General features: G+C 39.5%; 1 protein-coding gene across 6 annotated transcripts in view; it reads left to right on the forward strand.

Annotated features, from left to right (window-relative positions):
• Positions 1-26400, forward strand: part of TRDMT1 (tRNA aspartic acid methyltransferase 1) — a 45894-nt gene extending 19494 nt beyond the window's left edge. For 5 of the 6 annotated variants that reach the window (XM_014946524.1, XM_014946508.1, XM_014946533.1 and 2 more), the window contains 9 exons: positions 4691-4800; positions 8023-8094; positions 11907-11972; positions 14051-14120; positions 14984-15067; positions 15744-16114; positions 20461-20518; positions 21541-21670; positions 25626-26400. In XM_014946524.1, coding sequence (XP_014802010.1) covers positions 4745-4800; positions 8023-8094; positions 11907-11972; positions 14051-14120; positions 14984-15067; positions 15744-16114; positions 20461-20518; positions 21541-21670; positions 25626-25726 — 1008 coding nt within the window. In that variant the 5' untranslated portion in view covers positions 4691-4744 and the 3' untranslated portion in view covers positions 25727-26400. Of the gene's footprint in view, positions 1-4690; positions 4801-6461; positions 6539-8022; positions 8095-11906; positions 11973-14050; positions 14121-14983; positions 15068-15743; positions 16115-20460; positions 20519-21540; positions 21671-25625 lie in introns of all 6 variants that reach the window. The other variant, XM_014946501.1, reaches the window with a different exon arrangement.
• The last annotated feature ends 1119 nt before the right edge of the window (positions 26401-27519 follow it).

Here is a 27519-nt window from a genome sequence, read left to right on the forward strand (position 1 = left end):
TATTCACGCTCTTGATTGAGGTAACTAAGAAATGGAAGTGCATTTCTTCCTTCTTCCCACCCTGTGCTCCAAACTTTGCGAGATTTATAAAGGTTGATGTTTAGATTGTATAGGTCTAAATCTACAATGCTTCATATATATGTGTGTGTGTTTGTGAATGTGAGTTTCTGCAGGGAAAAATACAGTGTTTTATTTTTAGAAAGTCTATGGCTACAAATTAATTTCCGTAGCAACTTTCCATCAAACAAACAGCCTGCTCTTCCCCGTTCCCAACTGAAACAAACTTAAACTGGTTTATTAATGTAGGCAGTTTTCCCATGAAAAATGGGTTCCAGATCTCTGCCACAAGCATCTGCCAGGTCACTGAGAAAAGTCTCCCACGGAGACATCTTTTAAAAAATACCGGAGTTTTGCAGTGATGAATTTGGTGATATTTTTCCTCTGCAATTGTTATTTTTCAATTTTAAGGAGTAAGAATTTGAGTCTTCTCTGTTTATTCTTTTATTTGATTATTTCAATTGCACAGCGTAATACACAGGTGTGTGTAATTACACAGAGCATAGCTATCTCAGGAGGAGAGGCAAAGGAGACAAAACAAGCAGCTTTAGGATTCAGCTCAATGCAAAACAAAAATATTGCCTGCTTGAGCAGTTTTTTACACCTAAACTCATTTTGATGTAATGCTTCTCTAAAATACGGCCCTTTGTAGCACAGGATGGTGCCAGTTGTGCTATAATGCAAATTTGCATAGTTTATATGGCTGAACATGAACAAATCCTGTACAAATAGAGCAGTGAAAAAAGTTGCTAAGTATCCTGCAGGAAGCAAGTAGGGAGCTTACTGATAGCCGTGGGCAGTTCAGTGTAATCATTTCAGATGGGAGCTGACAATCCCCAAGTGAAATCTTTGCTCTCTGTTTTAAAAGGAAACAGGACTGACAAAACATATGACTAATCTTCCCTTTTCCATCTGTTTCCATATACCTGTTAGAATAGATAATAATTGTTCTGGCCTTGATTTTCCAATACGCCGAGATCCGCCAGGCTCTGCCCTTGGTGTAACGCTGTGTCTTTCATCTGCTCGGCTGACATTGATGATTCTATTACAAAAGTACAGTGGTGAATATAAACAGATCTATGTTAATTTTAGGGTCTGCTAGAAACACATGACAAAGGAATCGATTCTGAAGAGGAAAAACATATTGTAATGTCAGAAATTTTCTTTTCGGTGTTTGAAGATGACACCCTTTGGGGTTGTTTTTTACCAAGTCAGCAGTTAATGCACACATCTTGTCTTCCTTTGCTTCAGATGCTGCACCTTCCAGTCATTGCAGAGGAGTCCCTTTTCCTCAGATGACTACTACGTAGCTGAAATGGCTCAGAGACATTGTGTATACAGCAAAATAGAGAATTGGGACCCAAAGTTTGATTGCTGCACCCTTAGGCAGTTAAATAACAGTTAAAGAGTTTCTGCTGTGTGGATCCTAGAGGTTTTAAGACTCAAGTGTAAAATCAGTATTTTCCTAATAGGATGATGCAAATTTGAGTTCACCTGCTTTCAGCTAAGAGAGAGTATTTCAGTCTAGTCTACCTAAAAATAAGCTGTAACACCTCCCTCAGTAACTTCCCCTTCGTGTCTGTGGCTTCCTTTTGAGGTGTAACATCTTGTACAGAAATGTGAAGTCTCGGCTCAAAAACTGTGGTGTTGAGGAATATCACAAAGCATGTATTCCAGCACCTATGTAGTTTTGCTTAGAAAATGTGTATTACTTTTTCTTTAGTCTGCATAAAATTAAATTGTTGTCTGCGTAGCTGTAATTTTCTTAAATTTTGAAAGTTGGATGTACTTGTTTGGGGGGGAAAAAAAACCAACAATGTTTCCAGAGCTGAGTCTGTTTCTGTTGAAGTTCTGCTATATCTTTTGGGGAGTTGATTTAACATCTCACTAAGTCAGCAAATTCAGGGGCATTTTCATGTTCCTGAGTTGCTTTTGTGCCTTTTGTCAGCGGGGATAGTTAAACACAGTCTTGATTCTGTTTTTTTTAGACTCTGCTTTCAGTGTTTTTTTTATGATACATTCCTATAGTCATTTTCAAGCCGTAAGTATAGTTGCTATAGCAAAATGGAGTATCAGTTTGATGTCAGAGTTACTTAAATTTCAGGAGAAGTTCTTCAAAAATGTGTCATTTTCACATTGTTTGAAATTTACACAAGCTTTTCTTTGTTAGGTTGGATGTGTGAGATCCGCTTGCCTGCTCGAGCTCCTTCATGTGTTTCCAGGGTATTTCCACACAAATATGCTTAATCAGCTCTTGGAGGGAGTCTGCTGTGTGACAGGAACTCCAAAGTGAGCACAGCTTTTGAGTGAAAAGGCGGAGAGGCTTTGAAAAAATTATCAGGTCTTTGAATTTGGAAGAGAGGATGCCGGGTGGAACAGTTCAGGAAAGTTCCTGTCCGTGTGGGTTAACATCTCTGGATTAGGCTGAACATTGTTTTGCAAGAGGATTCGATAAAAGACTGTGAACTATATGCTGTCTGTCAGGATTTCCAGGCATTTGGGCCTGTAAAGTTGTTTGGTGCAAGTCCTCAGTACTTCTTTTCTCTTGCGTGTAGGCAGGGAGAGATTGGGCTGATGCCAGTAAAAAGGACGAGCATCTGAATCATGAGAAAGCACTCTGCCAGTCTTTCTAATTGTTCTTTTTAAACTGTGTGTTAATTTAGATAATAATTTGAGGTTTTTGATTATATTTTTTCCTTTTTCTTTTCCCTCCAGAGGGCCTGTAACACATGTTTTAGAACAGAAAGCCTAGATTAGAAAAGCAGTCTCTTAAACATTACTTGAAGCTTATTCTCATTACTCGGGTGTTACAGTTTTGTTTGAGGCAAATGAAACTGTTGGTTCTTGAATAGGCTTGTACATGGAGAGAGTGGAGCTGCTCAGGTGCCGTTCTTTTCACGCTAGATGTCAGTGTTAACATACCTGTTCCTTAACCTCAGGTGTAGTCACTGTGTTGTCCTAGTGAATACACCTGGATTTGATACTTCAGTTACCAAATTTATGGTCAAGAAGTCAAGGCATTAACTGCGGTGAACACACCTGTATTTGATACTTCAGTTACAGTTTATGGTCAAGAAGTCAAGGCATTAACTGCAAACAATGATTTGTATGTTGACTCGTAATAGGTGGCTGTCTGTAAACATTTTTCTTGTGAAACTCCTTTTTACTCCCTGTTTCACCAAATAAACCCAGGAGAACCAGGCTGACCTTTGTTAAAATATCTGCTACAATCTCTCTAATACCCAGATTTCTCTTTCATCTTAGTTTTGCATAAGATGGCTGTGAAAACCTGAAAGATAGTAGGTGGGTGATAAATGCATCACTCAAAATTAAGTCCACTGGGGACATCATAATTGGGTTTTCATACTTTCAAACTGTAAATAATTTGCAGACTAGCACTAATTAATAAGGTGTTTCACTAAGTCATTTGTTAATGTGTTACTTGAGTATGTTGCGCGACTGCTCAAAGGCATATGGCTATTTGCCTTGTTTCTTTTGGTTTACAAAATTTGTTTTTTTAAATCGCCCGGGTTTCATCTGGGGGTTTGTAATAGGACCCTAATGTAGATTTTCTGGTGGTTGAAACTGGTCTTGTCTATCAGGAAGGTATGGTCACTGTTCCCTGCCTGCGGCTGTAGCAGTGACCGCAGCCTATCTCCCTTGATAAAAGCCTCAGTGAAGGTATTGTGATTAATAATAATAAATAGTGTCACATGCTGAGCAGTGGATTAAACACTGTTCTTTTTATGTATTTAGCTTCTGTAGAATCTATTATTCTGTTACTCTATAAATTAACCGTTGCTTATTTACATTCTTTTTAGTGTATTTTTCTTTCAGGATTTTAGCTGTCAGTAGATTTGTTACACTGTGGTCTCTTCTTTTCAATAACACTGCTAAGCATCCAGAAATACTTCCTTTGATATCAAGAGAAGAGGAGCTGCCAGGTGGTGTCCTTCAAAATGTTTGGTACTTTGGGGACATTGAACTCAAAGGAGGCAGCAGTTGAGTTCAAGGCCCAAGGTTTTATTGGAATATAAGCACAAATGTTTTTTGGGCAGCTTCTTAAACTTTTATTGCAAGAGTAGACATACCTCAACATATTTATTGGTGCAGTTTTATCACAATGAGAAGTAATATACTTCTAAAATGACACAGTTACTTCCTGTAAGTTGTCAGTGGCTGGAGAGGTTCAGGCAGCAGCAGGATGTCTCTGCAGGTTGACTCAGGCTACATTTCTATGGCTAAGGAGCTTGGTGGCCACAGAGAATTAAATTCTTTGAAAACAGAAGTGTGGGGGAAGGCATTGTAGAGATGTGCCCTATTTGGAGTTTGTGTGACTGTATCTACAAATTAAGAAGTTAGCTTCTGTTTTGGATATATAAGGCAGGGAAGTATTTGCCGTACGATTAGAAACACAGTGTATTTTTCATATAAAGTTTTAAAGGCAACACAGCAAAGTTTGATGATATTATTTCCCTTTTATTTTTGAGCATAGCTGTACCACAATTGAACAAATGCATTTTTCCAAGAGTAGTAAAGAGAAGTAAAGAGAAGTTTTCAAATTCTTTTTTTAATTTTAGAAAGAGAGTAGTAAAGAGAAGCTACAGTTTTCAAATTCTTTTTTTAATTTTAGAAAGCTGCATATCTGCAGAAGTTGTTGCTGCTGTTGATGTGAACACTCTTGCCAATGAAGTTTATAAGCACAACTTTCCCAGCACACCATTATGGGCAAAGACAATTGAGGTGAGTAACGACTGTCTTTTTTACTCTAGTCTGGCATTTGTGGAAGTGAGTTGTCTTCCCTATCCTTATTAGTAACAAGAGAAACAAAAAGATTTAATATATGTCATTATGAATATAGCAGTTTTACAATAACTTTGAATTCTTGTGTTATGGTTGCTTGTTGAAGTTAGAGGGATGCTCATACTGCAGTCTTTTCCTGGAAGTGTTGACTGCTGCCTCAAGAAAAGCTATGTGAAAGGGTATTACTTACCACCAGTAAAGGTATAACAAAAATAATATCTTTAGATTAAACAAATATTTTCATGTATTTTGAAAGAATTTAATTAAATTACTTGGAGGCATGCCTTTGTTTTGTAGTTATAGTTGAGCTCAGTAAAACACAAGAAAATATACTGAATGGCACAGTTGTGCATTTTTTTGTGGGCTTAATAGATGAAATGTTTTAGGAATTCTGCCCCTTTTCAAAATTATTTGAAGAACTAGGTAAAATTGGATTTTGTTTTAATAACTGAGGGGCAAATGAGGCATGTAGCTTTGCCTGGATTTAGTTAGAAATTACTGTATACTTCTTAATCTTCTCTTACAGTTTTACAACATGACAGTGAAAGATACTGAATTGGATTTAAGACACCAGCTTAAGTAGACTTAAATAGGTGGCTAAAGGTTAAATGCTTATTCAGCACTTAATAATTGCAGGGTAAATGATAGTTTACAGTTTATTATGGGAAAAGAAGAAGAATGCTTGCCATTGCCTCCTTAGAAAGTCAAATTACAGTCAGTAAGACCTTGAAATTTATTGGAAAAAAATTAACAGCTTTTGTGTAGAGTCTGTGGGCAGGTATTTTACATTTGCTATGTAGATCTCTCTCAAAATATGTAAGGCAGTGATTTCTTTGTCCAGCTCATAGTTACTTGTTCTTTATTCTTCTCCTCTCTTGGCCCTTAGCATGTTGTTCTTTTAGTGTTGTTTAAAATGTAGTCTAGAGGAACTTCTACTTGTGCATTTAATTCATGACACAGACATAATTCTTTCTTCTCTAAACAGAAATATTTTTGCAGAGTAGAGTGATTTTTACTTTACAAAAGCTAGAATGAAGTAATCTTTATAGGATGCGTGGGTAATGAGCTCCTAAGAGTTAAACCCCACCGTCTGGACCAGTAAAAATTGTCATGTTAACACTTGAGCCACTTTTCTGTTCAGATATTTTGTCTCTTGAGAAGATCTAGTATTTTTTCACCTGTTTTGAATAGGTTAATGTTGGTTTTGATGTACAATGACTTCATATCTGAATAATGGTACTTTATTTGGAGGAGGGATGGGGAGAAATAACTAGTCAGTATTTTGATATGATCTACTGAAAGAACCACTGTGCACCTCTTCTGAAAGAATGAGTAGATAAAAATGTCAAGAGTACATATAGATGCTAACATCATTAGTGGTTTTGCTTCATATTCAAAGCAATTAATGTATATTTTCCTTGTATGATTTGCTAAGGTAGAAAGGATTGAAATTATTAGGTCAAATGGGAGTTTAGGTCGTTTTTTGCTAGATGAAGCATATAGTGGAAGAGGGGCAGTTTCATCAGAAAGATGACTTAAAGAGTTTCATACAGTTTACAACACTCAACATTCTTCTTTTTTTTTTTTTTTTCCTTATTCAGGGCATAACACTGAAAGAATTTGACAGATTATCTTTTGATATGATTTTGATGAGTCCTCCCTGTCAGCCATTTACAAGGTAGATATAGCCCACTTTGGACAAAAGCGCAGTATTGCAGTATTTACTATGAGAGGAGGAATGTTTTCAAGAGGGACACAATGTGTGGTTCATGTGGGTATCTTTATCTTCCTAAGCAAAAATGTTGTAGCTCTGTTTATCATTATGTTTGCCGAGATGGAAGAAATGCAACAATCTGAATCTTAATTATTGATCACATTTCTTGTAATGTAGATTTTAATTCAGTTTAAGTAAGCTTCTCATAGCATTTAGTTTGTATACTGTATTATTCCTCTCACAGTGAAATTCAAAGATTTTGCTGTTTAGGAGTGCTTCTTTTCCCTTTAGATAACAATCTAATCTTTTCCTGGAGCAACTCCAGGAAGAGGATTGGAATTTCTTACTTCTGCCTGAGACTAAAACTATAATCTGTTTTTATTTGTACTTTGAAAATTGTATGTGCACACAAATAGTTTATTCTGAGGAATATTTCTATTTTAACCAAGACTAGGAGGATAATGGCTTTGAAATGGTTTTGTAGATGATACAGGGAAATATCTTGCTGAGAACGAACTGAACTTCCTGAGGTGTTAATTGTCAGACTAGTTTCAAATTCATATCGTTTGGCAGCAGTGACCAGTGGAGGTAAGACTCTAGTACCTATACTTATGCAAAATAGTACTTCCATTTTTAAGTCTGTTGATAGTGTTGAAACTGCTTGTGTAAGCAAGTATATCACATTGGGTGCTCTAAGATTAAAAAGCAATCCCTCCAAAGTCGTGCTGATCTATAAAAATGTATTTGTGCAAACCTATGATGTGTATAGGAATCATTCCTTTAATTTCATTTTTTTAACAATACGGTGAAAACTAAAAACTGTGTCTGTCTCATTAATTTAGAGAGGTGCTAAAGCTATTCTACCAAGGCTTTATTCTTTTTTAAGAGCTCATACGAGTATAAGTTAGGGGAACACACACCTGGCATGGTTATATTATATTATCGTTTTTATAACCTACGTGAGCTGTTGAGTTTATTGTTACAAAATTGGTTACAAAGTTACTCACATGGGGCTCAGTCCTGTAAAATGGTGAGCACCGAGGCTTTAATTCCTAGGAATAGTTTAATATATTCAATGTAAAATAGCGGGGTGTTCCCAGGAGCCCAGTGGGGTGGTTTTGTTCTTTCAGAGCTGAGAATGTTCAAGGAGTTTGCTGGACAAGCCCAGAATGCTAAATGCTTTGCAGACGTGGGGAGTGGATTTCATTAGCGAATGCTTCAGTTTTAACCTCCCTGTGAGCTGATGGATGCCAGGGCCAGGCTTTCATTCCTTGGAGCATTTCTTGGGACACTGTCTCTGTGCGCAGGTCCTCCTGTCTGTACACCATGCTTTTGCAGAATCCCTTTTTGAAACTCAAAGCCAAACGTGTCAGGATTCTGTAGAAAAACAGAAGCCAAATGTCAGTCTGCTCTGAGTCATACGGGGCTGTTTCTTTCTTCTTCCCTAGAACCGGCCTGCGAGGTGATGTAACCGATCCACGGACAAAGAGCTTTCTCTATATCCTTGATATTCTCCCAAGGTATAAATGCACTTCTACCCCAGTTCTTAAGCCTTTGTTGTAACCAAGTAGCTCGTTTATATTTCAATGATAAGTCATCTGTAATGTTTTACAGGTATAGTACTAGTATTGTTATTGAATTACTTGTTTATTTTCACATGATCATATGTAATTTACACTACTTGTATTTTACTAATGTCACTATCATCTCATAGTTACTGTATATGCTTTTATTGTTTGATCCTCTTTTTATTGTGTGTCTGTTTAAACTGTGGCTATATCATAAATAGAAAAAAAAAGATTGACAAGTTTAACATCAAACTTGCACTAACTTTATGTAGAAGCAGGAGTAGGTAATACAGCAGTTTGCTAATGGGCATAGTGGAAATATAAAATTGTTTGAAATACCAGGTAAAAAAAGCTTTGATTCAACATTTAGTCACTTTTTGAATGGGTAACATTTGAAAGGTTGTTTAAATAAGTTACTGGTTTGTTATTACGATACATCTAACATCCCCTTCCATTCTTTTGTAAAGCGTCTGTTCTGTATCTTTGGTGTTGCTTCCAGATATCTTGGGGCAGATTGTGCTACAAACTAAAAACACACAGTCTCTTGTTTTGAGTAGTAATACTAAAGAATTCAAATAGAACTGCATTGTCTGAACAGTGCCCTTGTATTTATATTGATCTGTCATTTTGCCCCCAGTCCCTAATAAAGTAGCCATAATTATTTGTGTTATTTATGCCTTAAATTTTGAAACAGTAAATTCATACAAAGTGAGTTTTGCTGACCTAAATTGGTCTTACTGAGAGTGTTAAAAATCAGCTCCAGTTAATGCTCATAGTCTTTTTTAGGAAGAGATGCATAACAGTGTAGGAACCCTTCTTGGGGAAGTGAAGCAAGCAGTTGCTAAGGGAGGTTACCCAGCAGAAATCTCTGCTTCTGGATTGAGATGTTCCTTGGCACCAATTGGCATGAGCCTGAGGATTTGCATCGGTTACAGCCCAGCAGACACCATTCCTGGCAGTCCTGTTTCTGCTGGAGACTGGGACAGCTCTAGATTCCTTTCTTGGTTAATCTTGGTTAATCTTGCTTTCAGAATTCGAGGAAGACGAAGGGAGGTTTGCCTGTCTCTTTTTTTCCTTTGGTTTATTTAATGAACACTTTCTGCACAGAAGGAAACTGGGACAGACAACAGCCTTTCTTTTAACAGTGGGAGAAAAGAGTCTTCATCCTTCTTCCAGAAACAACTTTTTTTTGCAGCCAGCAACATTAAATGGGTCTGCATTTTTGCCCTTGTCATCAGCGGATAGAGAACACAGACACAAGAAGGGCTGAGTGGCTTAGCTGGGATCACCTGAGAAATCTGTGGCAAAGAACACAAAACAGAACATAAAGCAGATTCTGTGGCCTAGTAAGGCAACTAATAGGTAAAACCAAGGATTATTATTATTATTACTCCTCCATTTCTAGCAGAGACACAAAAAAGTTGCATAGGATGGGTATCTTTCTGGAACAATGAATGGAGTTCAGTCCTCCAGATTGACCTTTCAAAATGATAAATTAAAAACAGCAAATAGAGTGTACGTTAATAATTTGTCAGCATAATAGTACCTTCCTTATCCTTAAGAAAATCCTGACCTCAGTGTTCCTTTCTGTTAAACTGGGACACAGCTAAGGAGCTGGCTGCTCTTGGGACACTGTTGTGTGTTAATATGGAAATATTGCTTCCTTGTTGCTGTGGGCTTAGCTGGATAAAGGGTAGAAGCTTTTCCTTCTCAAAACCAAAGCTTTGGAGACTGCAGGACCTGTGTTTCTCGTCATGACGATGCAAAGGAGCTGGGCTTGGCTGTGGCACTTATCTCAACACCCCATGAGAGCCTGCTGATGGCCCTTATCTCCCTTGGGCAGGTTGTTTCTGGAGGCAGTACTTACTGAAGGCAGGCTGTAATAGGCTCAAGATGGTGGCTTCTGCAGCGTTCCTCAGGTCTAATAGATTTATGTTTTACTGAGATAGCGTTTGTGTATTTTTTGGGTATGATATGTTTGCCAGACATTGAGTACGGAGTATTTCAGCCCAAAAAAGGGAAATTCTTAATATAGGAATTAAGCACTTTGCATTCTAAATTGGTACAGCATGCGTTCAGTTTATGGAAACTATAAAATAATCTTATCCCTTGGCTGTTCCCATCTTACGTTCAGGCTTTTATAATGAAATGGAGCTTAAATGAAGCTCAAAGATAGCCTGGGAAGACAAATATTAGAGATATGGGAAGGACAATTTCAGGAATTGGAAAGACTTGGGAAATCATTGGAGCGCTCGCTCAGCCAGCAAAGAGGGTCTGACCCAAATGGTCCAGATACTGTCTGTTTATCCTGTCCAAGCCATAACCCAGGGAAATCCAATGCTAAGATGCCAAAGTGCTACTTTTACAGACCCATTTGTAAGGTTAATACCTGCCAAGTACTTAACACACACTCTTTGTATCGCGATTACTTGTCTTGTGATCTGTTGATCCTGCATGAGCTCTTGCATTTCAGGCTATGCTTTGGACTCATTACTTTAAAAATCAGTTTTGTAGTAAGTGATGATGATGTTGGGTGTGGGTAAAAATACCAACAGATATATTCTCCATTGCTCTGCAGGAAATTCGGCTGCTGCTGCTTTTTTCTGTTTAGAATTTTTTTTTTTTGTGCTATTTTTAGTATTTTTAAATTTTAAATTTTTTAAGCTTTTAGTATCTTGTACATTTTCCTATTTCTTGTGAAGTGCTTTAGTTCTTTAATTCTTCATGTAAACGTCTTTAATTAATGGTAGTTAAGAACACGCTAAAACAAATTCTGCTGTGATTTGTACAGGTGGAAGTCCAAAGTCACTTACTGATTTAAATTAGCATGGGACTGCTCTCTGCTCTCTATATGTTGTTCTGAGATCCCAGCGTGTGACAAACACACTATGCCTAGTCAGTATCCTTTTTCTAGATGTTGTTCTGAGATCCCAGCGTGTGACAAACACACTATGCCTACATTAGCCTTACTAGAGAATTAATCAGTGCCAGGGAATGTGCCCAGAGACTTGAATCTGAATCACCAGTGCTTCTAAATTGTTAGAAGGGTCCCTGGCAGAGGTTGGGCGTGTTCCTTTCTCCAGAGATTTTTATGTGCTGTTTTGGAAAAAGCCTATTTCCAGACCTCTGCACTGATCTTGCTAAACCTCAGGCACTCCTTTCCCCCTTCTCCCCCCTCCCCTTCCTAAATGAAAAAGTTAAGTATAGAAAATTGGTACTATCTACAGTTTGAGCTCTAAACATGTTGTATTTATTAAAGCAATTAGATGAATTCTGGTTCTGATGTGTTATCACTAAAGTTGATATGACATTCTGACATTGATTTCAGGTTTAGGCACTTTAAAACAAAAGTTTTCTGTTCCATGGCTAAATAGTAATCTCTTTTGTTCTGACAGTTATCTTTCCTATTACAAACTCAATCTGTTGAATAATAATCTTATGCTTTAGGAAATGAACAGCAGTAAGCATTTTCAGAAGTACATGCATGGGTTACAGGAGGTTACAGCAGTTGATCTGAACATAAGTGGGTTTTGTTGGTTTTTATAGTTCCAAGCAGTCCACATTTTTAATTCAGATGGGAATGGTGGATCTGGGCAACCGTGAAAGTTGAGGTACTTTTTTTTAAGGATGCTAAACTTTGACAGCTAGCATCATGTGGAAATACTATGATCTTTCTTATAGCTAAACAAATCTGTGGATGAATATAATGTAGCTTACATCTTGCTCCTCTGATTTTTTTATCTTTTCTCTTTTTTTCCTTGTAGGCTCCAGAAGCTTCCAAAGTACTTACTTTTAGAAAATGTTAAAGGATTTGAATCCTCTTCTGCGAGGTAAAGTCTAATTTATGCAGGTTTTCAATAAAGGACATCTTCTTTAGAAGGGGAAGGCAGGATTTTCATTTCCTAGAATTTAAGTTGGCAAAACAGTGAGATGGGACACCTGGCAGCTGTGGGTTAAAAATACTGCTTCAATTTAGAAATGGAAGTCTTAGACTGTGAAAGGAACATGCTAAATAAGTATTTATTTCTATAAGCAGATAATATGTTATAACAAATAGACTCCATTGATATTATTTGATGATCGTGTGTCCTTTAGAAAGGGTCAATATTAATTTTTAAAGAAAAATAACAGTAGGTATAGTACTTGAAGTTTTTAGGGTTTTATCTGTGACAGAAGGCCATGGTGTACTGTGTGAAGATCACAGTACGTAGAGGCTTACTTCAGTACCTCTGCTGATAGTAGATTATCCCTGGTTCAGGATTCCCATCAAATGGTCCAGAGATACAGTATGAAAACTCTGTATAGTCTTTGTCTGAAATGGGGAAGAGGAAGGTTGTCAGTGAGGGTACCTAATAACGGCAGGAGTATTCCCCTCTCTTGCGGACAGAGCAGGAGACAAGAGGTTACTGAATTTCACTGAATTTCACTGACTTTTTAGAGTTGGAAGGGACCATAGAGATCATCTAGTCCAACTCCCCTGCTGAAGCAGGATTGCCTAGAGCTTGTCAGAGCATGTTACTCAGGAGCATCCAGGCGGGGCTTGAAAATCTCCAAGGAAGGGGACTCCACACCCTCCCTGGGCAGCCTGTTCCAGGGCTCTGTCACCCTCACTGTGAAGAAGTTTCTCCTCATATTTGAGTGGAACCTCTTATGTTCCAACTTGTGCCCGTTGCCCCTCGTCCTCTCACTGGGAACCACTGAAAAGAGTCTGGCTCCCTCCTCCTTCAACCCTCCCTTGAGATACTTGTAGGCATTGATAAGGTCTCCCCTCAGCCTTCTCTTCTCCAGACTAAAGAGTCCCAGCTCTCTCAGTCTTTCCTCATCAGGGAGATGCTCCAGTCCTTGAATCATCTTTGTTGCCCTTCGCTGGACTCTTTCCAGTAGTTCCCTGTCCCTCTTGAACTGGGGAGCCCAGAACTGGACGCAGTACTCCAGTTGTGGCCTCACCACTGCAGAGTAGAGTTACGGTCTTCCTTCTCATTTCTTGCTGGAATAAAGTAGGATCTTTCCATAGCATTCCTGAAAGAGAGCACCTACCCTTCACAGCATGGTCCTTCATGAGTACGGCAGGCAGCTGGGAGACACGGTCAGCTCTCTCACTGCTCAGGTGGGCAGCAGTCTTCTGTGAAGGCTTGGGCACTGCTGGAGGTGCAGGCTGCTGCTGTGGACGCTGTGATTCCCAAGGCTACACCTTGCTGGGCAGTGTGTGGAACAAGTTGTAGTTCAGAAAACCCCCCAGTCAGATGGCTTGCTTTCTCTTACAATGCTTGGAATGTGGTGTCACTTACAGTGTCAGGGACGGGTCACAGCTCATGCTTTCTGTATAGTTCAACCTAGTGCAGCCTGCATGGAATAGAAAAGGCAAGGAAACCTCTTTTTAAGGAGGTTTCAATTTCAGTGATTTTCCATTGTTTATGAAGTACAGTCCTAACTCACTGTTATTATCAGCCACCAATTTTTGTCATCCCTTGAGTTAGCCCTTTTGTTAGGCTTAGCTGATGCCAATAATGGGAACAGAGTAGTGAGCTATTTGTAGTTGTTTTAATCTCTTGTTTTATAATTCACAGTAAAGAGAATGTCTTGCCCTCTGATTATATTCCTTGTTAACATGCTATAAGTACTCTCCTAGAGATGGGATATTTTTTGAAGGAGTGTTTGCACCAAAGTAGGTGTGAGATACCCGAGAATGTGTCATTTTTGGCTGTGCCAACACTGAACTTGGTGTGTTGTCTCCTCAAGTTCAGAAATGAATGACTTGTTATCTGTAATTCTCTGTACAGTTCTTTCACTGAATGTGCTGAATGTCTTGGTACCTAAGGTGATGCATTTAATGACTTTATTTAAGATTAAAAAGGGCCTAAGGATTGTTTGAAGGGAGTAATTGCTTTTTGATTTTTTTCACTGCCAGAAATGAACTTTTGCAAACACTAGAATCATGTGGATTTCAATATCAAGAATTTCTCTTGTCTCCAACCTGTGTGAGTACTAAAATTGCTCTAACATGATTTAACTGTTCAAACTGCGCTGAGCCCAAAAACATTTTCAAGTGATCCACTGCATTAGAAAAGAGAGTCATGCCCAGAGCATACTCTTCTGAATGAAAAGCGTCACTCCTGATTTCTCCTCACTGTCCTGGCAAAATCATACTGTTGTTCTTGTTCAGCTCCTGGTCCCATATTGCTTTCCTACCATTTGATATTATTCAAGAAGGCATGAACTTACATCATGACCGGGAGGGTGGTTTTCCCTGCAGGAGCCTCATTGCTTTGGAAGTGCTGATGCCTGTGGATTTCCCAGCACAGAAAATGTGACTGTGTCATTTGGGGGAGGAGGGGCTTTGTTTGCCTGTTTCCCTGGCAACTGAAAACAGAGTTGACAGAGATTTCAGGTTATACAAGACTGTGGAATCGGTGAAGTACTGTATATATCTTAGAGAAGCTGATAGAGGGTAGCTTGAAAACCAGTTGAGGTGCATTTGTTTCATTATTAGATGTCTGATAATTCCTTGTTTAAAAAGGCAAGGAGATGCCTTTTTGCTTTTTTAAAAGAAAACGGGTAGTACCTGTCCCAAGAAATCATGAGGCATGGTGTTTTTCTTCTTACCTTGCACAAAAGTTTGTTTACATTCCTGTTCAATTACAGAGAAAGCAAAAACAATGAGGTACAAAGAATAATTACCCACTTGTTTCCTTGAAAATACCTAGGCACAGAAGTTATAAATGTTTAGGATATATATTTGTGCGGCATAGTTCTATTAGTGTATATAATGGTAGATAACTTGTATGACACTGTAGACCACTCTTTATCACATGGACTAAAGGATTGTGGATTTTCCTTACAGCTTGGCATTCCCAATTCTAGGCTGCGATACTTTCTAATTGCAAAGCTTCACCAAGAGCCATTTTCCTTTCAAGCTCCTGGTCAGGTGAGTCCGTTAGTGGTACTTGAATTTGCTTTGTTTCATGAAGATTGGGTGCTAAATTTTCAGTGTAGTGGTGTGTGTTGATGAATGGAGAGGTATCAACAGAGAATTTAATTCTGTCTCTCTTTTCAGCCTTAATACTAAGTTTTCTAAGGACTGAAATGCATGCCAGCAGCTTAGATGGCTCTAAATAGTTGGGGGTCAGTGGCTGTTAGTAGGCTAGAAAACAATGTATTCTGCTACCCTTTTCACACCCTTGGAAAGGTCTTTTTGCAAAGGCAATTATTTGTGGTTGTTCCTGACATCATTGCTGGTAGGTCAGCACATCTTGATGTTAACCGTTTTTGCAATCTTCATGAAAATAGCATTGAATGAGGGTGGTGGAGCACTGGCACAGGTTGCCCAGGGAGGTGGCTAAGGTCCCATCCCTGGAGATATTCAAGGTGAGGCTCGACGAGGCCCTGGGCAACCTGGTCTAGTTGGGGGTGTCCCTGTTGACTGTGGGGGGGTCGGACTAGATGGCCTTTGGAGGTCCCTTCCGGCCTGGACAATTCTATGATTCTATTCTATGGTTCTATTTTGAGCATCTCTGAAGGAATTCTTATTTCACTGCAGAGTCAGCTCTCAAGTTGTTTATCAAATGCAGTTCTTTAATATTATTCTCACAATTTGTTCCTAGATTTTGACAAGATTCCCAGATCAGAATCTAGAAGGCTTAGTCAAGGACAAAGTTGCTGGCAAAGTGCATGAAGCTATTTCTTCCTCGTCTTCTGAAGAGAAGAAACTGGATCCAAATGTTGGTCCTGATTGCAGCAGCAAGACGAGTTTACCAAAAGGAACTTTTCTTTTTAAGCTTGAAACAGTAGAGGAAATGGAAAGGAAACGTGATCAGGACAATGATTCCTCTATTCAAATGTTAAAAGATTTCTTAGAAGAGGAAAAGGAAGAAATGAGTCAGTATTTCTTACCGCCAAAGTCCTTATTGCGCTACGCTTTCTTGTTAGACATCGTTAAACCTACCTGCCGCAGATCCACATGCTTTACAAAAGGGTAAGCTGCAAAGATGATGTCTTGCATGTCCTGAAATTTTAAGTGTGTTTATACTTGTGTACTGTAAGAACAAGGAGGGCCATTTCATCAAAAAAACTCCAGGCTTCTGGAGAAAAAAACCTCCTTATGTAGTGTGCTTCCTGGTCCAGTGGAATGCCAGCATGAGAATCTGTCTGGCAGAACATCATGTGCCCACTCCAAAAAGGCATTCACAAAAGACAGTGCCATTTGTTGTTGACCTTCACAGAAGCTTAATTACCCCTGCGGAAATATGGTTCCAGTAGACTGGTATAGTACTGATTCATTAATGAATTTTTTTATGTTGCTCAATGAAGTTACAAAGTCTCATGCATGACAGATCCATTCCTCATTAAAACTGTCTCCACTGTATGTTTTATCGATTTCTTGGAGTTTTCAGCTGTGGAGGTCAGAATAGCTGTGGATTGGCCATATGTCATAAAACCAGTTAAGCTGCTGCGTTTCAAATCCTGTTTGATGGTGCAGAACATCAGTGCTTTTCTGTCTAGTCGTTGTCTGATTTGTACTTTGAAATTTCAAGTTTGACTGCTGGAGGTTGTTGAGTGTTCTGAAACCCCACAGAAAACCGGTCAAGAGCTTTTGCACTGAATGCATTTGTGTTGGAAAATGCCAGTTGGAGTATTGGTGAATTTTTCAGATTAGATTTTTTTTTTTTTGAATTCTCAGAATGTTTCGACAAAACAGCTTAGTTGATGAGTTAAAGCTAATTATAACTTTTCTTCTAATCAGTAGACATTAGACTGCCAGGTTGACAGGGTTCCTGCAGATTTTGTAATTTCAACTTTTTGACAATAAAAAAAGCTGAGAGGAGAAAGCATTTCAAAAGTTCAAAATTTGTGCAATAGGAAAGCCCTTCCCCCAGCTCTCATTGACAGATGCCCTCAATCTTTTGAGTTGTGGGGGAGTCGGTGTCTCATGGGATCTGTTTCTGAACTAGTATAGTCAAATAAAAACCTTAGGCCAGAATGATTCCTTGTGTATCTCACATATGCCTTAGGTGTCGTCAAAAATACATTGGCCACTTGTGGTTTTGCTAGAATACATTATGGTAGTTTGTGGTCATATTTATCAAAATCAGCCTGAAGGAGGCTCCTGAGGAGTTAATGGGAAGGCTTTGTATGTAGCGGTGGGAAATCTGACGTGGAACGTGACTGTCGCCCTTCTGCTGATGTGGGAGGAACCAGGCCAGATAGCTGTGGTAGTTCTTCTTGGCTCAAAATGTAGGAATCTAATTTACTGTCTTTGTTCCCATTTTTAAGAGCCTTTGGGAGGGAAGGTTTCCAACACGGTTCTCAACTGTGGTCATATCATTTACAGCTTTTCATTAAGAAAAAGATGATAATCACATCTCAGGCTTCATCCAGGTCACTTTCTGAAGAATAAGTTGCTGATGTATGTGTTCTAGGAGTTCTGGTTTTGTGTTTCTCTGAAGCATGAAATTTAGGAAGGAGGACCCTAAAAGGAGCAGAACAGCACTTCCAAGTAGTAGAAAGAATCCCTCTGCTGAGGTGCCTGTCTGTTGTCTTTCTTGTAATCACAGAATCACAGAATCTTAGTGGTTGGAAGGGACCTCTGAGATCGAGTCCAACCACAAAAAAAAAACCCCAAAAAAACCCAAAAAAACCCAAATCCCCACAACCAACACCACACCACACCAAACGCCCACCAAAAACACCGCACCCACCAACTAACCCCCACACTCAACACCTCACCATAAACCAATAACCTTGGGCACTAGAGCATGCCCTGAAGAGCCATGTCTATACGTTTCTTAAATCCCTCCAGGGATGGTGACTCCACCCCCTCCCTGGGCAGGCTGTTCCAGGGCCTGACCACCCTCTCAGTAAAGTAGTTCTTTCTAATATCTAATCTAAATCTCCCTTGCTGCAACTTCAGACCATTTCCTCTGGTCTTGTCGTTTGTACGACAAGTCATACTGATCATCAGCTTGGAGACTGGGAGAAAAATTTCCCTCAGTTTTGACTGGTCTTCAGATATTTCCAGCAAGGTTTGTGTGATTAGGATAAATCCAGGTATGCATTTCTCAGTCCTTGCTAATTCAGGGATCACAAACACCAGTATTTTAGCAGGGGTTTTTGCCTTTCTGCCTTTGTCATGCTGGTATGTCTTCTGAAAGGCTTGGCTGGAGCAGAGGGCAAAATGTAACGGCCTGTGACAAGAGATTGAGCAGATGATCCCATGTTTCCTTATGACCTTAGACTCCTAGGCAATTGAAAATGATTGTGGATTTCCTTGAGACTACAGACGCCATGGTTTCTCTCAGGAGTATGTTTGTGGTGACTGAAGTTGTGAGAGGGAATCGTCCATTTTAAAGGACAGAACAAATGAAAAATACTTCTTTAGATAGAATCATTCTGGACTTGTAAATTCTTGCTATGCTGTTGGCAAGAGAAGCAATGCCTTCTAAAATAGTGTAATATTAGTTACAGAAACTATCTCTAGCATTGTGGAAATTAAATTTTTGTTAGTCAGAATATAGGACACAATATACCCAGAAATAATATATTATGTGTATGAAATTAAAAAGTTTTTTTTAAAGCTTACAGAAATGGAGGAGGAAAAAATAAATCTTGAGTTGGATGAAAATGGAAGACTGTAATTTCTTAAGCCAACTTCTTTCATTATATCTGGTAGTAAAATGTCAGAAAATCAATGCATCTTTTTTTACTGTGCCAGATATTTCCATGTTCAATTATGTTCTGAGTCTAAGGTAGGAATGTTAATTTTTCTGTAGTCAGCAGCTAGAATAATAATAACGGGCCAGCTGACTTTGGCTATTTGCCCACATTTGTGTTATAAAAACCAGCACACGCTCCCCCGACCCCAAACCATTTTTTACACCAGCTGGATTTTTCTTTTGTGAGGAGTTCTGTACTCTAGTTATTTAGGGGAGTATTTTATATAACATGAATCCTATTAAAAGATTCTTTTCTCCAAATAAACCTCTAAAATACCGCCTTAAAATTAACCTCATGTATTTCTTTTGGCTCAGATCTATTAATCTGAAATACGATCCAATGCTGTATAAGATCATCAGTATTTCTCAGTGCTTTGTGTGTTATATTGTTAAACTTGCTGCGTTTTCAGAACACAGCTAATCAATTAAAGGTGATGTATTTACAACACGGTTTGATTCCGTATGTTTTTAATCTCCATCAGTGTTTAGGGCCTTTTGTTCTGATCCTAAGGAGTATTTGTAAGCATGTTATTTTAAAATGAGTGTTGCCCTCCCTGCTATTGGCAGGACTACTCGTAAGCTTTTCCAACTGAAAAAGAAATTCTCAAGATTGCGCCAGGGTTGGTCACTGTGTCTGTGCTGAAGGGAGAGGGATGAGAAAGGCTAGAAACAAAAATTGTTCTGGTGCCTTGCTTCAGAATGGGCCCCAAGTGGAGCAAAAGACCTTTATAACTGACTTTACAGATGCACAGATTAATCTAGAGAACAGTGTCTTTTAATGGTTGCAGACCAGATCACTGTAATGTGGGGGATCTTCCAAAGTTCTTCCACTGTGCAAAAGCCATCTGTTGACTTGACTCAGTCTCTTTCTGTTTAGGATGTTCGAAAACCGTCATAGTTAGATCAGCAGAACATGTTTCTGAAGGTCTGTAATTATATTTAAATATAATTAAGTCTGGAAGAGACTACAAGGTAAACATGTTATGCAATCAACCACAAAGCATCCAAAAAAGCTATCATATCGTTTTAGAATGTAAATTTGCTTACTCTTTAGTTGGATTTAATTTTTTTCTTTCTTTCTTCTACTGCTCTGCATAGATGCCTGGCCATCCCCCATCCCTTCCCTCTTTGGAAAAGGCACGAGCAACCAGAAGTTAAATGTGACTGAACCACTTTGTTCCTAATGGATTGCTGGAGGCTGACACTAATGGTCCTCCTTTCAATACAGAGAGTTAGGTCCCCTAGGACCACTTGGCCTTTAATACATTTTGCCTTAATGTAAAATTGGTTTGTGCAATGTAGATGGCCCTTTCTGATGATCTGATGATGCTGTGCTTGAATTCCTTGGCCTTGTATAATTGCCTTCTAAGGCATTAGTGTGGATAAACCCTCATGCATTGATTGCAGACTCTTCCCTAGAGAACCTGTCCATAGGGTACTGCCTTCCAAAGGTTGGCATTGTTAGTAACAAGGCCTTTTGCTTTATCTATCCAGGAGGCTATTTGTTAATCAAAGCAAAGGAACTTAAGTAACCGCCCGCATCTTTGCAGTTGTCAGCTCTATGAGGCCCCATGAAAATATTAATTTAAGATTGTTGTTGTTTGTTCAGGTATGGACACTATGTAGAAGGCACAGGCTCTGTTCTGCAGACAGCAGTAGATGTACAGGTAAGAATGTGCAGACTAACATATGAGTATGATTTGGTTTAAAACTCGTGGGGTTTTTTTGTGTTCTGCTTTGTTATTCTGAATATTGTAGCAGAAAGGTTTTTGAAACTACATTTGTGGCAACTGAGTTTCCAATCCATTTACTTTTCATTCCTAAACAATAGTTGATTTAAATCAAAATTTTGTGTTCCTCTTGCAGTGGAGTATAAGATTTGCTATTATTTTATTATCTGTAGTGTCAGAGGTTTCAGAGGGATATGTGAAAGCATTAAAAAATTACTAATTCTATGGATAAACTGCAGTAGAGTGTTGCGAATCTAGGGCCGTTTTTTGTACCCAGATGATCCAGTAAATATTGTCAAATGTTTAACATGTTTGAATTTCAAAAGTGTTATTTGTCTGGGAAGACGTAGTATTTGGAAAAGTTCTACTGTTAATACTAAGTTCACCACAAAGTGAACTAAGTGGTATTTTGGCATTGGGGAAGGTAAAAATAAATCTATCGGTGAATCACCATTCAAAGAGAGTTTTCATAGAGGCTGTTTTGTACACAAGCACCTCCTCCTGCACCTTCTCCTGCCCTTCACTAACACAATATGGCATTTCTAAGCGCAAGGAGGAGGCAGCTTTGGAATTCAGGATAATCTCAAAGTGAATGTATTAAAACAGCTACATCCATACAGCTTAATTTGTGGGGATGGGCTGCTATGGAGTTACATTAAGTCACTATCCTGTCATTAACAAATGCCTGTAGTCCTTTGCTTGCCTCATTAAGTGTTGGTATAGCTTGTAACTGGAGGGAGAAATGATGAATGCCCTCATGGCAACGTTGATTTCTTTCTTGCAAGTCCATGTGTTGAGATACTGGCTACAAAAATATACCACCAGTCATACTTTCAAGCAAAACACGTTATTGTCTTTAGCACTGGGATAATTAAAGAAATGTTGTTTCTATGTGAGTGTTAAATTTTACATATTTGGCCTGCATCAGTGATACTTGTTGTTTTGGCTATTTTTCATAGCTTGAATCAGTGTTTAAACACATTGAGGAGTTACCAGAAGAAGAGAAGCTTATGAAATTGTCGACGCTAAAACTGAGGTACTTTACCCCAAGAGAAATAGCAAATCTTCATGGATTCCCTCTGGAATTCGGTACGTGCTGCAAAGTACCCATTTCTGTATCATTCTTCAGAAATGCCAGTGTAACCTTTTACTGGGGGACTAAATCCATGAGGTTTCTTTTGCCTTTTGTTTTTTTTTTACCATTCAGTTCTTATGACTGATTCCTGTTATTTAACTAACTCTGAATTTCCACTAGTTTTTTTTTATATTTTATAAGATTTTATAGTTTTATAATATTTTATATTTTTTCTATTTATAAGTTTTTTATATTTTATGCATGTCAGCTTCTGTGGTTAGGTTTATCTTCATAAACTAAGAAAAAAGTTTTGGCATGAAAAATGTGCTATTACTGAATGGCAAGGAAGGAATGCCTTTGTTTCAAGTTGAAACTATTTACTCAGCAGCCACCATTACTCACAACTGTGGTAAAGCAACATAAACTTGCCAGTTTAGGAGGTCTGGTAGTGGCTCTCAGTGCTTGAGCTCCTTGCTTTCTCCCTTTCACACATTTGCAGCTGCTGATAGAAAGGGAATTTCAGAAGATACAGCTACTTCTTTGTTCAGTAGCCGAACTCTTGAGTTAATGATCTTTTAAGTTGTCTCTGTTTTCTAGAAAAGGCAGTCCTAGTCCTTGATCAGTTATTTCATTTTCGGACTGTTTTTATGGAGGGAGGGACAGGGACAGATTCCACCTCTTAGAGGGCAGTACCCTTCTGCCTTAAGTGTGTGACCTTCCTTATGGTTCTTGCAGGTCCCTGCCTTGTTATCCTACTCTTCCAGCTTCCACAACACATGAAGCAAGCCTCTCCCATCCAGTGGCTGGATGTATTGCAGAACAAGCTTTTCCCACTGTGCTGAGTCACAAGTCTGACATTTCTTTCTTTCCTTTCTGTTCAATCTAAGACATTTCCCACTTAGTACTTAAAAAAACCACCAAGTGTTACTCAGCCTGAGGCCGATTGAAGTCTCTGGTGAATTTAGGTACTATAATCTAAGCTTTTGAGATTTTTCCAGCTATGGGGTTTTTAAAGCTTCTTTTGAGATTTTTCCAGCTATGGGGTTTTTTGACAGTTGCTATATATATGGCTACAGCAATGGGTATTTCCCTGACAGCATTTCTCCCATGTTAAATTTCAAGTCCTTATTGTGAAGTGTGGTATTTTCAGAGGGAAATGTGCTATAATTTCTCTGCTCCTGTGTTCTGTAGCAACAGCAACATTTGGGCTGAGATTTTCAACAACAGAAAGCCTGGAGGTGTACCCACTGCAAATATGTTGTTGGTCCAAGAAGCTAAAGAAGTAGAAAACTATAAGCTGAAAATGAAGCGAAGGGAATGTCAGGAAGCTTTGTAACAGCTGTTACTGTCTGCAGCTACAGTATTATCAGAAGGGACATGATTATGTCTAAATGGTTCTGGGTTTTAACAAATTGATGGCCTTTCCCAGTATGTAAGATCCAGAGTTAAAATCATTGTTCATTCTTAACATTAACAGATTTATTTGGGCTTTTAGCATCTAAACGTATAAATAGTAATCGTGCTATAAGTCAAATGAAATACTGCAGTCATTTGTCTTAGCTGCTGCTGTGGGTCCCACAGCAATAGCATTAAAAGTGATCAGAGCATTCTTGCACCTGCGACCTGCTTTCATGAGGGTGATGTCAGGCTGCCTTTTCCATTTTTCCTGCTAGTGATGTCTGTAAGCTGTTAGGAAACAAATGGCAGCCCAGTTGAACGGCAGCGTGACGTGGTGGTGCGTGTTGCCAAGACTCTGACATCCTCAAGTAATGTGTGTGACCTAAATGGTACGGTGAGAGCTGTGCAGCAAGTGCCAGTGCACTATGAGGTGTTAGATCTGCCCTTCTGATACAGGGCTACTCTGGAGCCAGGAAGATAGAAGGTGCAAGAGAATGTTAACAGGCAGATGGAAGAAGCTTGGGATAAAGGAGACAGCCCTGAAAATTAATTCAAGCTTTCAGTTGCCAAGAAACAGAAGGAGAAAGTTTGAAATTTTCAGGGTTCAGACAAGCTTCTCGGGCTAGAAGTGCATGTGCATATGTGTGTGTGTGTGTGCATAAATACATATTCATTTTTATATAGTCTTTTAAAATGGGTAGATTCTGTACCTTTAGTGATTTAATGTGAAAACTCCAACTAAGGAAGTATGTGTGGGAGTGCAAGTGATTGTTCCAAAGAGAAGAACGGTTGCCCAAATCTGTGTGCCAGGAAGCTGGGCAGGATGGATGGAGCTGGCAGAAGATGTGTTTACCAAAGCAGTGCACATTTGAGGCATTAATAACTGGCAGAGAAGGATGGAACAACTCCTCCCAGACACCTCCTCCTCAGCTTTCCACCCTTGGCTCAGCAACTGTCCAACCGTGTTCTCTCCTGAGCAATCCCTGGAAGAGAATTTTTCTGAAGTGCTATGAAAATTTCAGAACATGTATATCCCTACTTGCACTCCAGGCTAATCTGGCTGGTGGTGAGTTCGGGCTCAAAGTTAGGTTTTCTTCTTAGGGAGTGATCAAATAATTGAATGTTTCAGCAGCTTAAGAAATGACCCTCATGGCTGAATCGCCACTGCTGTTCATCTCTCACTCAAGTTGAAGCCAGTGCACTTCAGCTCACAGCTGGAGAAAGCTGAGAGTGCAAGCAAGGACATTTAGAGCAGCCCAGCTGGCTGTGAGCAGCATCTTCACTCTCAGAAGCTTGGTCACCTTTGTGCATTCAATACACAACACAACCCTTTCACAATACCTGGACCAGTTTAATTTTTCTGGGCCTCCCTTCTCTCTCCCAGTCCATGCACTCACCATGTGAAGGACATTTCAGATGCTGTCTGTATTTCTGAGTGCATTTGACAGGGTCGGCATTGAATTACATGGAAAACTGTTCAGCTGCTTGATTGCTCACTGAATAAGCCTTGCGAAACTCATTTGTTTTGCCTCAGGTGGTTAGAGGGGTTCAGGTATGAAGTACAGTATAAAGCTTGTTGAAAAATGCAGGACCATCTGTAGGATCATCACTTCTTCTTTCTGCTGTGACCGTGTTCCTCTGTGGATGTTCTCTAAAGTAGCAGTTGTGCAGTGTTTTAGGTGCTGCTGCCCCTCCTTGAGAGTGCTGGGTGTTTTGAGCCATGTGAAGAGACAGTAGATCACAGAATCACATGGGGTTGGAAGGGACCTCTGGAGATCATCCAGTCCAACCCCCTGCCAAAGCAGGTCCACCCAGAGCAGGTTGCACAGGAACGTGTCCAGGTGGGTTTGAATGTCTCCAGAGAAGGAGACTCCACCACCTCCCCGGGCAGCCTCTGCCAGGGCTCTGCCACCCTCACAGGAAAGAAGTTCCTCCTCATGTTTAGGTGGAACTTCTTATGTTCAAGTTTGTGCCCATTTCCTCTTGTCCTGTCCCTGGGCACCACTGAACAAAGACCAGCCCCATCCTGTTGATGCCCTCCCTGTAAGTATTTATAAGCATTGATCGTTGATGCCCTCCCTTGAAGTATTTATAAGCATTGATCAGATCCCCCCTCAGCCTTCTCTTCTCCAGACTAAAAAGACCCAAGTCCCTCAGCCTCTCCTCATAAGGGAGATGCTCCAGGCCCCTCATCATCCTCGTAGCCCTCTGCTGTCCCCTCTCCAGCAGTTCCCTGTCCTTCTTAAACTGGGGAGCCCAGAACTGGTCCCAGTGCTCCAGATGGGCTCTACCAGAGCAGGGCAGAGCAGAGGGGCAGGATGACCTCTCTAGATGGGCATTAGTTACACAATAGAGCAATGTTTTGAGGCTTCTTGTTAAACATCAGAAATGGCAGTGCTGCTAATAGAAGAACTGATACAAATCCAATGAACTGATTGGGAATTATTTTTGGAACTTTGTGATTTTTTTTGAGGGGGTTGAACCCTGCTGCAATCTGGGATAAATGCACTGAAAAAAAGGAGTAGACTAAAACCCAGGGTAATGATGTTGCACTGTATGTTTTTCTTTCAGGCTTTCCTGACAGAGTAACAGTCAAGCAATGCTACCGTCTTCTGGGAAACAGCCTCAACGTACATGTGGTGGCAAAATTGATCTCTCTTCTACTTGGATAATTTAGAACCTGAACCTGAGAGTACGGACGGGTGGCAGAAAATACTTCATCTTTCAAGAGAAAGCTGATGGGAGCTGAACAAAAATCGTAGCTGAACAAATATCATAGCTTAGCAAAATATCTGTCCAGACATTTTGCTGAACAGTTCTGATATATTTTTTACTACCTTATTTTTATGATGGATTTGTACTGCAGAATTATTTTATTTAAATGGAAGTTTCCAGGACTTAATTGCTTTATTTAAATGGTTTTTTTAGTTTGCAAAATGCAAAAGAGCAGCGTTTACATAAACAATGAAAACAGGGAAGACTGTTTTAAAGCTATCTTCTTAGTGCAGTATAAAAAGGCTGTAAATGTAAAAGCTGTTTTAAATAAGTGCAAAGACCAAGTTCTACATGTAAGATATCTTAATCTGTAAATATCAGTCATCCATTCTTAAAAGATCTATTGCATATATGTTTGGAAATGTTGATGTGTTTTTGTAGCTAATTAAACTCTTAAATGCAGTATTTTGTGTCCTATTTGTAAGAAGGTGTGGTGTCATCCTTGGTTACGGTTCTCTCATCCTCTCTTAAAACTTGTAGGTTTCTGTAACCTGACTGTATCTGTCTGGAACAATTTATTTAAGTGCAGCTGAATAAAAATATTGCAAGATTCTCACAACCTTGCTAATAATTTGCCTGTTGCTGTTCTCACTTAATGTTATTCAGGGTAAGAGCATTGCTCCTTACCAAAGACCTACACAGAAAAGCAAAAAATGTTTAAAGCTCCATTTTTAGGTTCCTGTGGCGTAAGAACTGGAGGAAAACTGGGCACTGCTTCTGAAGGTTTCTGCACAAAACTTGACAGCAGTGCTGGGGTTAGTGGCTGTGGGGCTGAAACCGCTGCGTGTGGCCATCCAGGGTGCCACCCTTGTGCACAGTCTCAGAGAGCTGCCCTGAATGTGTTTTTAATCATCAAGTCTTGTGAGTTTGGTATCTCTGGAACAATAGAGAAAACCAGGGAAGTCTGAAAGCCTTCTAAAGAAGCTTATGCTCCAGTTGTTGTTTTTTTTTCTTGCAGGTAATATTATATGGGTATCCAGAGAAAGAGCAGCTGGAGGGAGCAAAAGGCGAGATGATATTTAGTAAGCATCCATTAGGGAGCTGGTGTGTCACAGAACTGAAGGATCTGAAGGAGTTCATAGATTGCTTTGGTGGAGAGGAGATATGAACAGTAAGTTGTCAGAACGACTGGGTTTTGTTTGGTTGTTTGTGTGTTTTTTCTACAGGATCACACAGGAAAAGTCAGGGTGTCTTTATCTAGGCTTGGTAATGCAGGAGAAGCTAAAGACTCTAGGAACAGAGTTGCTGTAGAGCTATTCTCATCTGCCCTAGTCCTGAAAAAGAAAAGGATTACTTTTGTAGTCTTTTGTTATTTTGTGCCATACTTCTGCTGACTCCTTGCGTGTTTCTTCTTCAGTGGTGATTTGCATGCTGCTTCTGGACTATTAAACCAGGAAAACCTTGGGTTGACCTTCTTCACCCTGTCCTATTCCCCAGGAACTTTTGGACTCCTTAGGCTGTTCCAGCTATAAAAGAAAAATTGAAGTTGATACTCCTAAAAGAGCTCTGGACTAGGCTCTAGAGAAGGATGAGGTTGGCCTCTATCTTTACCTGGTCTCTTATAGTACCGTCATGGCAAAAAAATACCAGATTAATGTTAGTCTGTGCATAGTACTAAACTACAAAGAGCAAGTGTGTCTTTGACACAGTTATGAACTGTAGTTATCTGTTTACGTGGTGTTTATTGTGT

The sequence above is a fragment of the Calidris pugnax genome, unplaced genomic scaffold, assembly GCF_001431845.1.
Source record: "Calidris pugnax isolate Ruff unplaced genomic scaffold, ASM143184v1 scaffold19, whole genome shotgun sequence".
Taxonomy (NCBI): domain Eukaryota; kingdom Metazoa; phylum Chordata; class Aves; order Charadriiformes; family Scolopacidae; genus Calidris; species Calidris pugnax.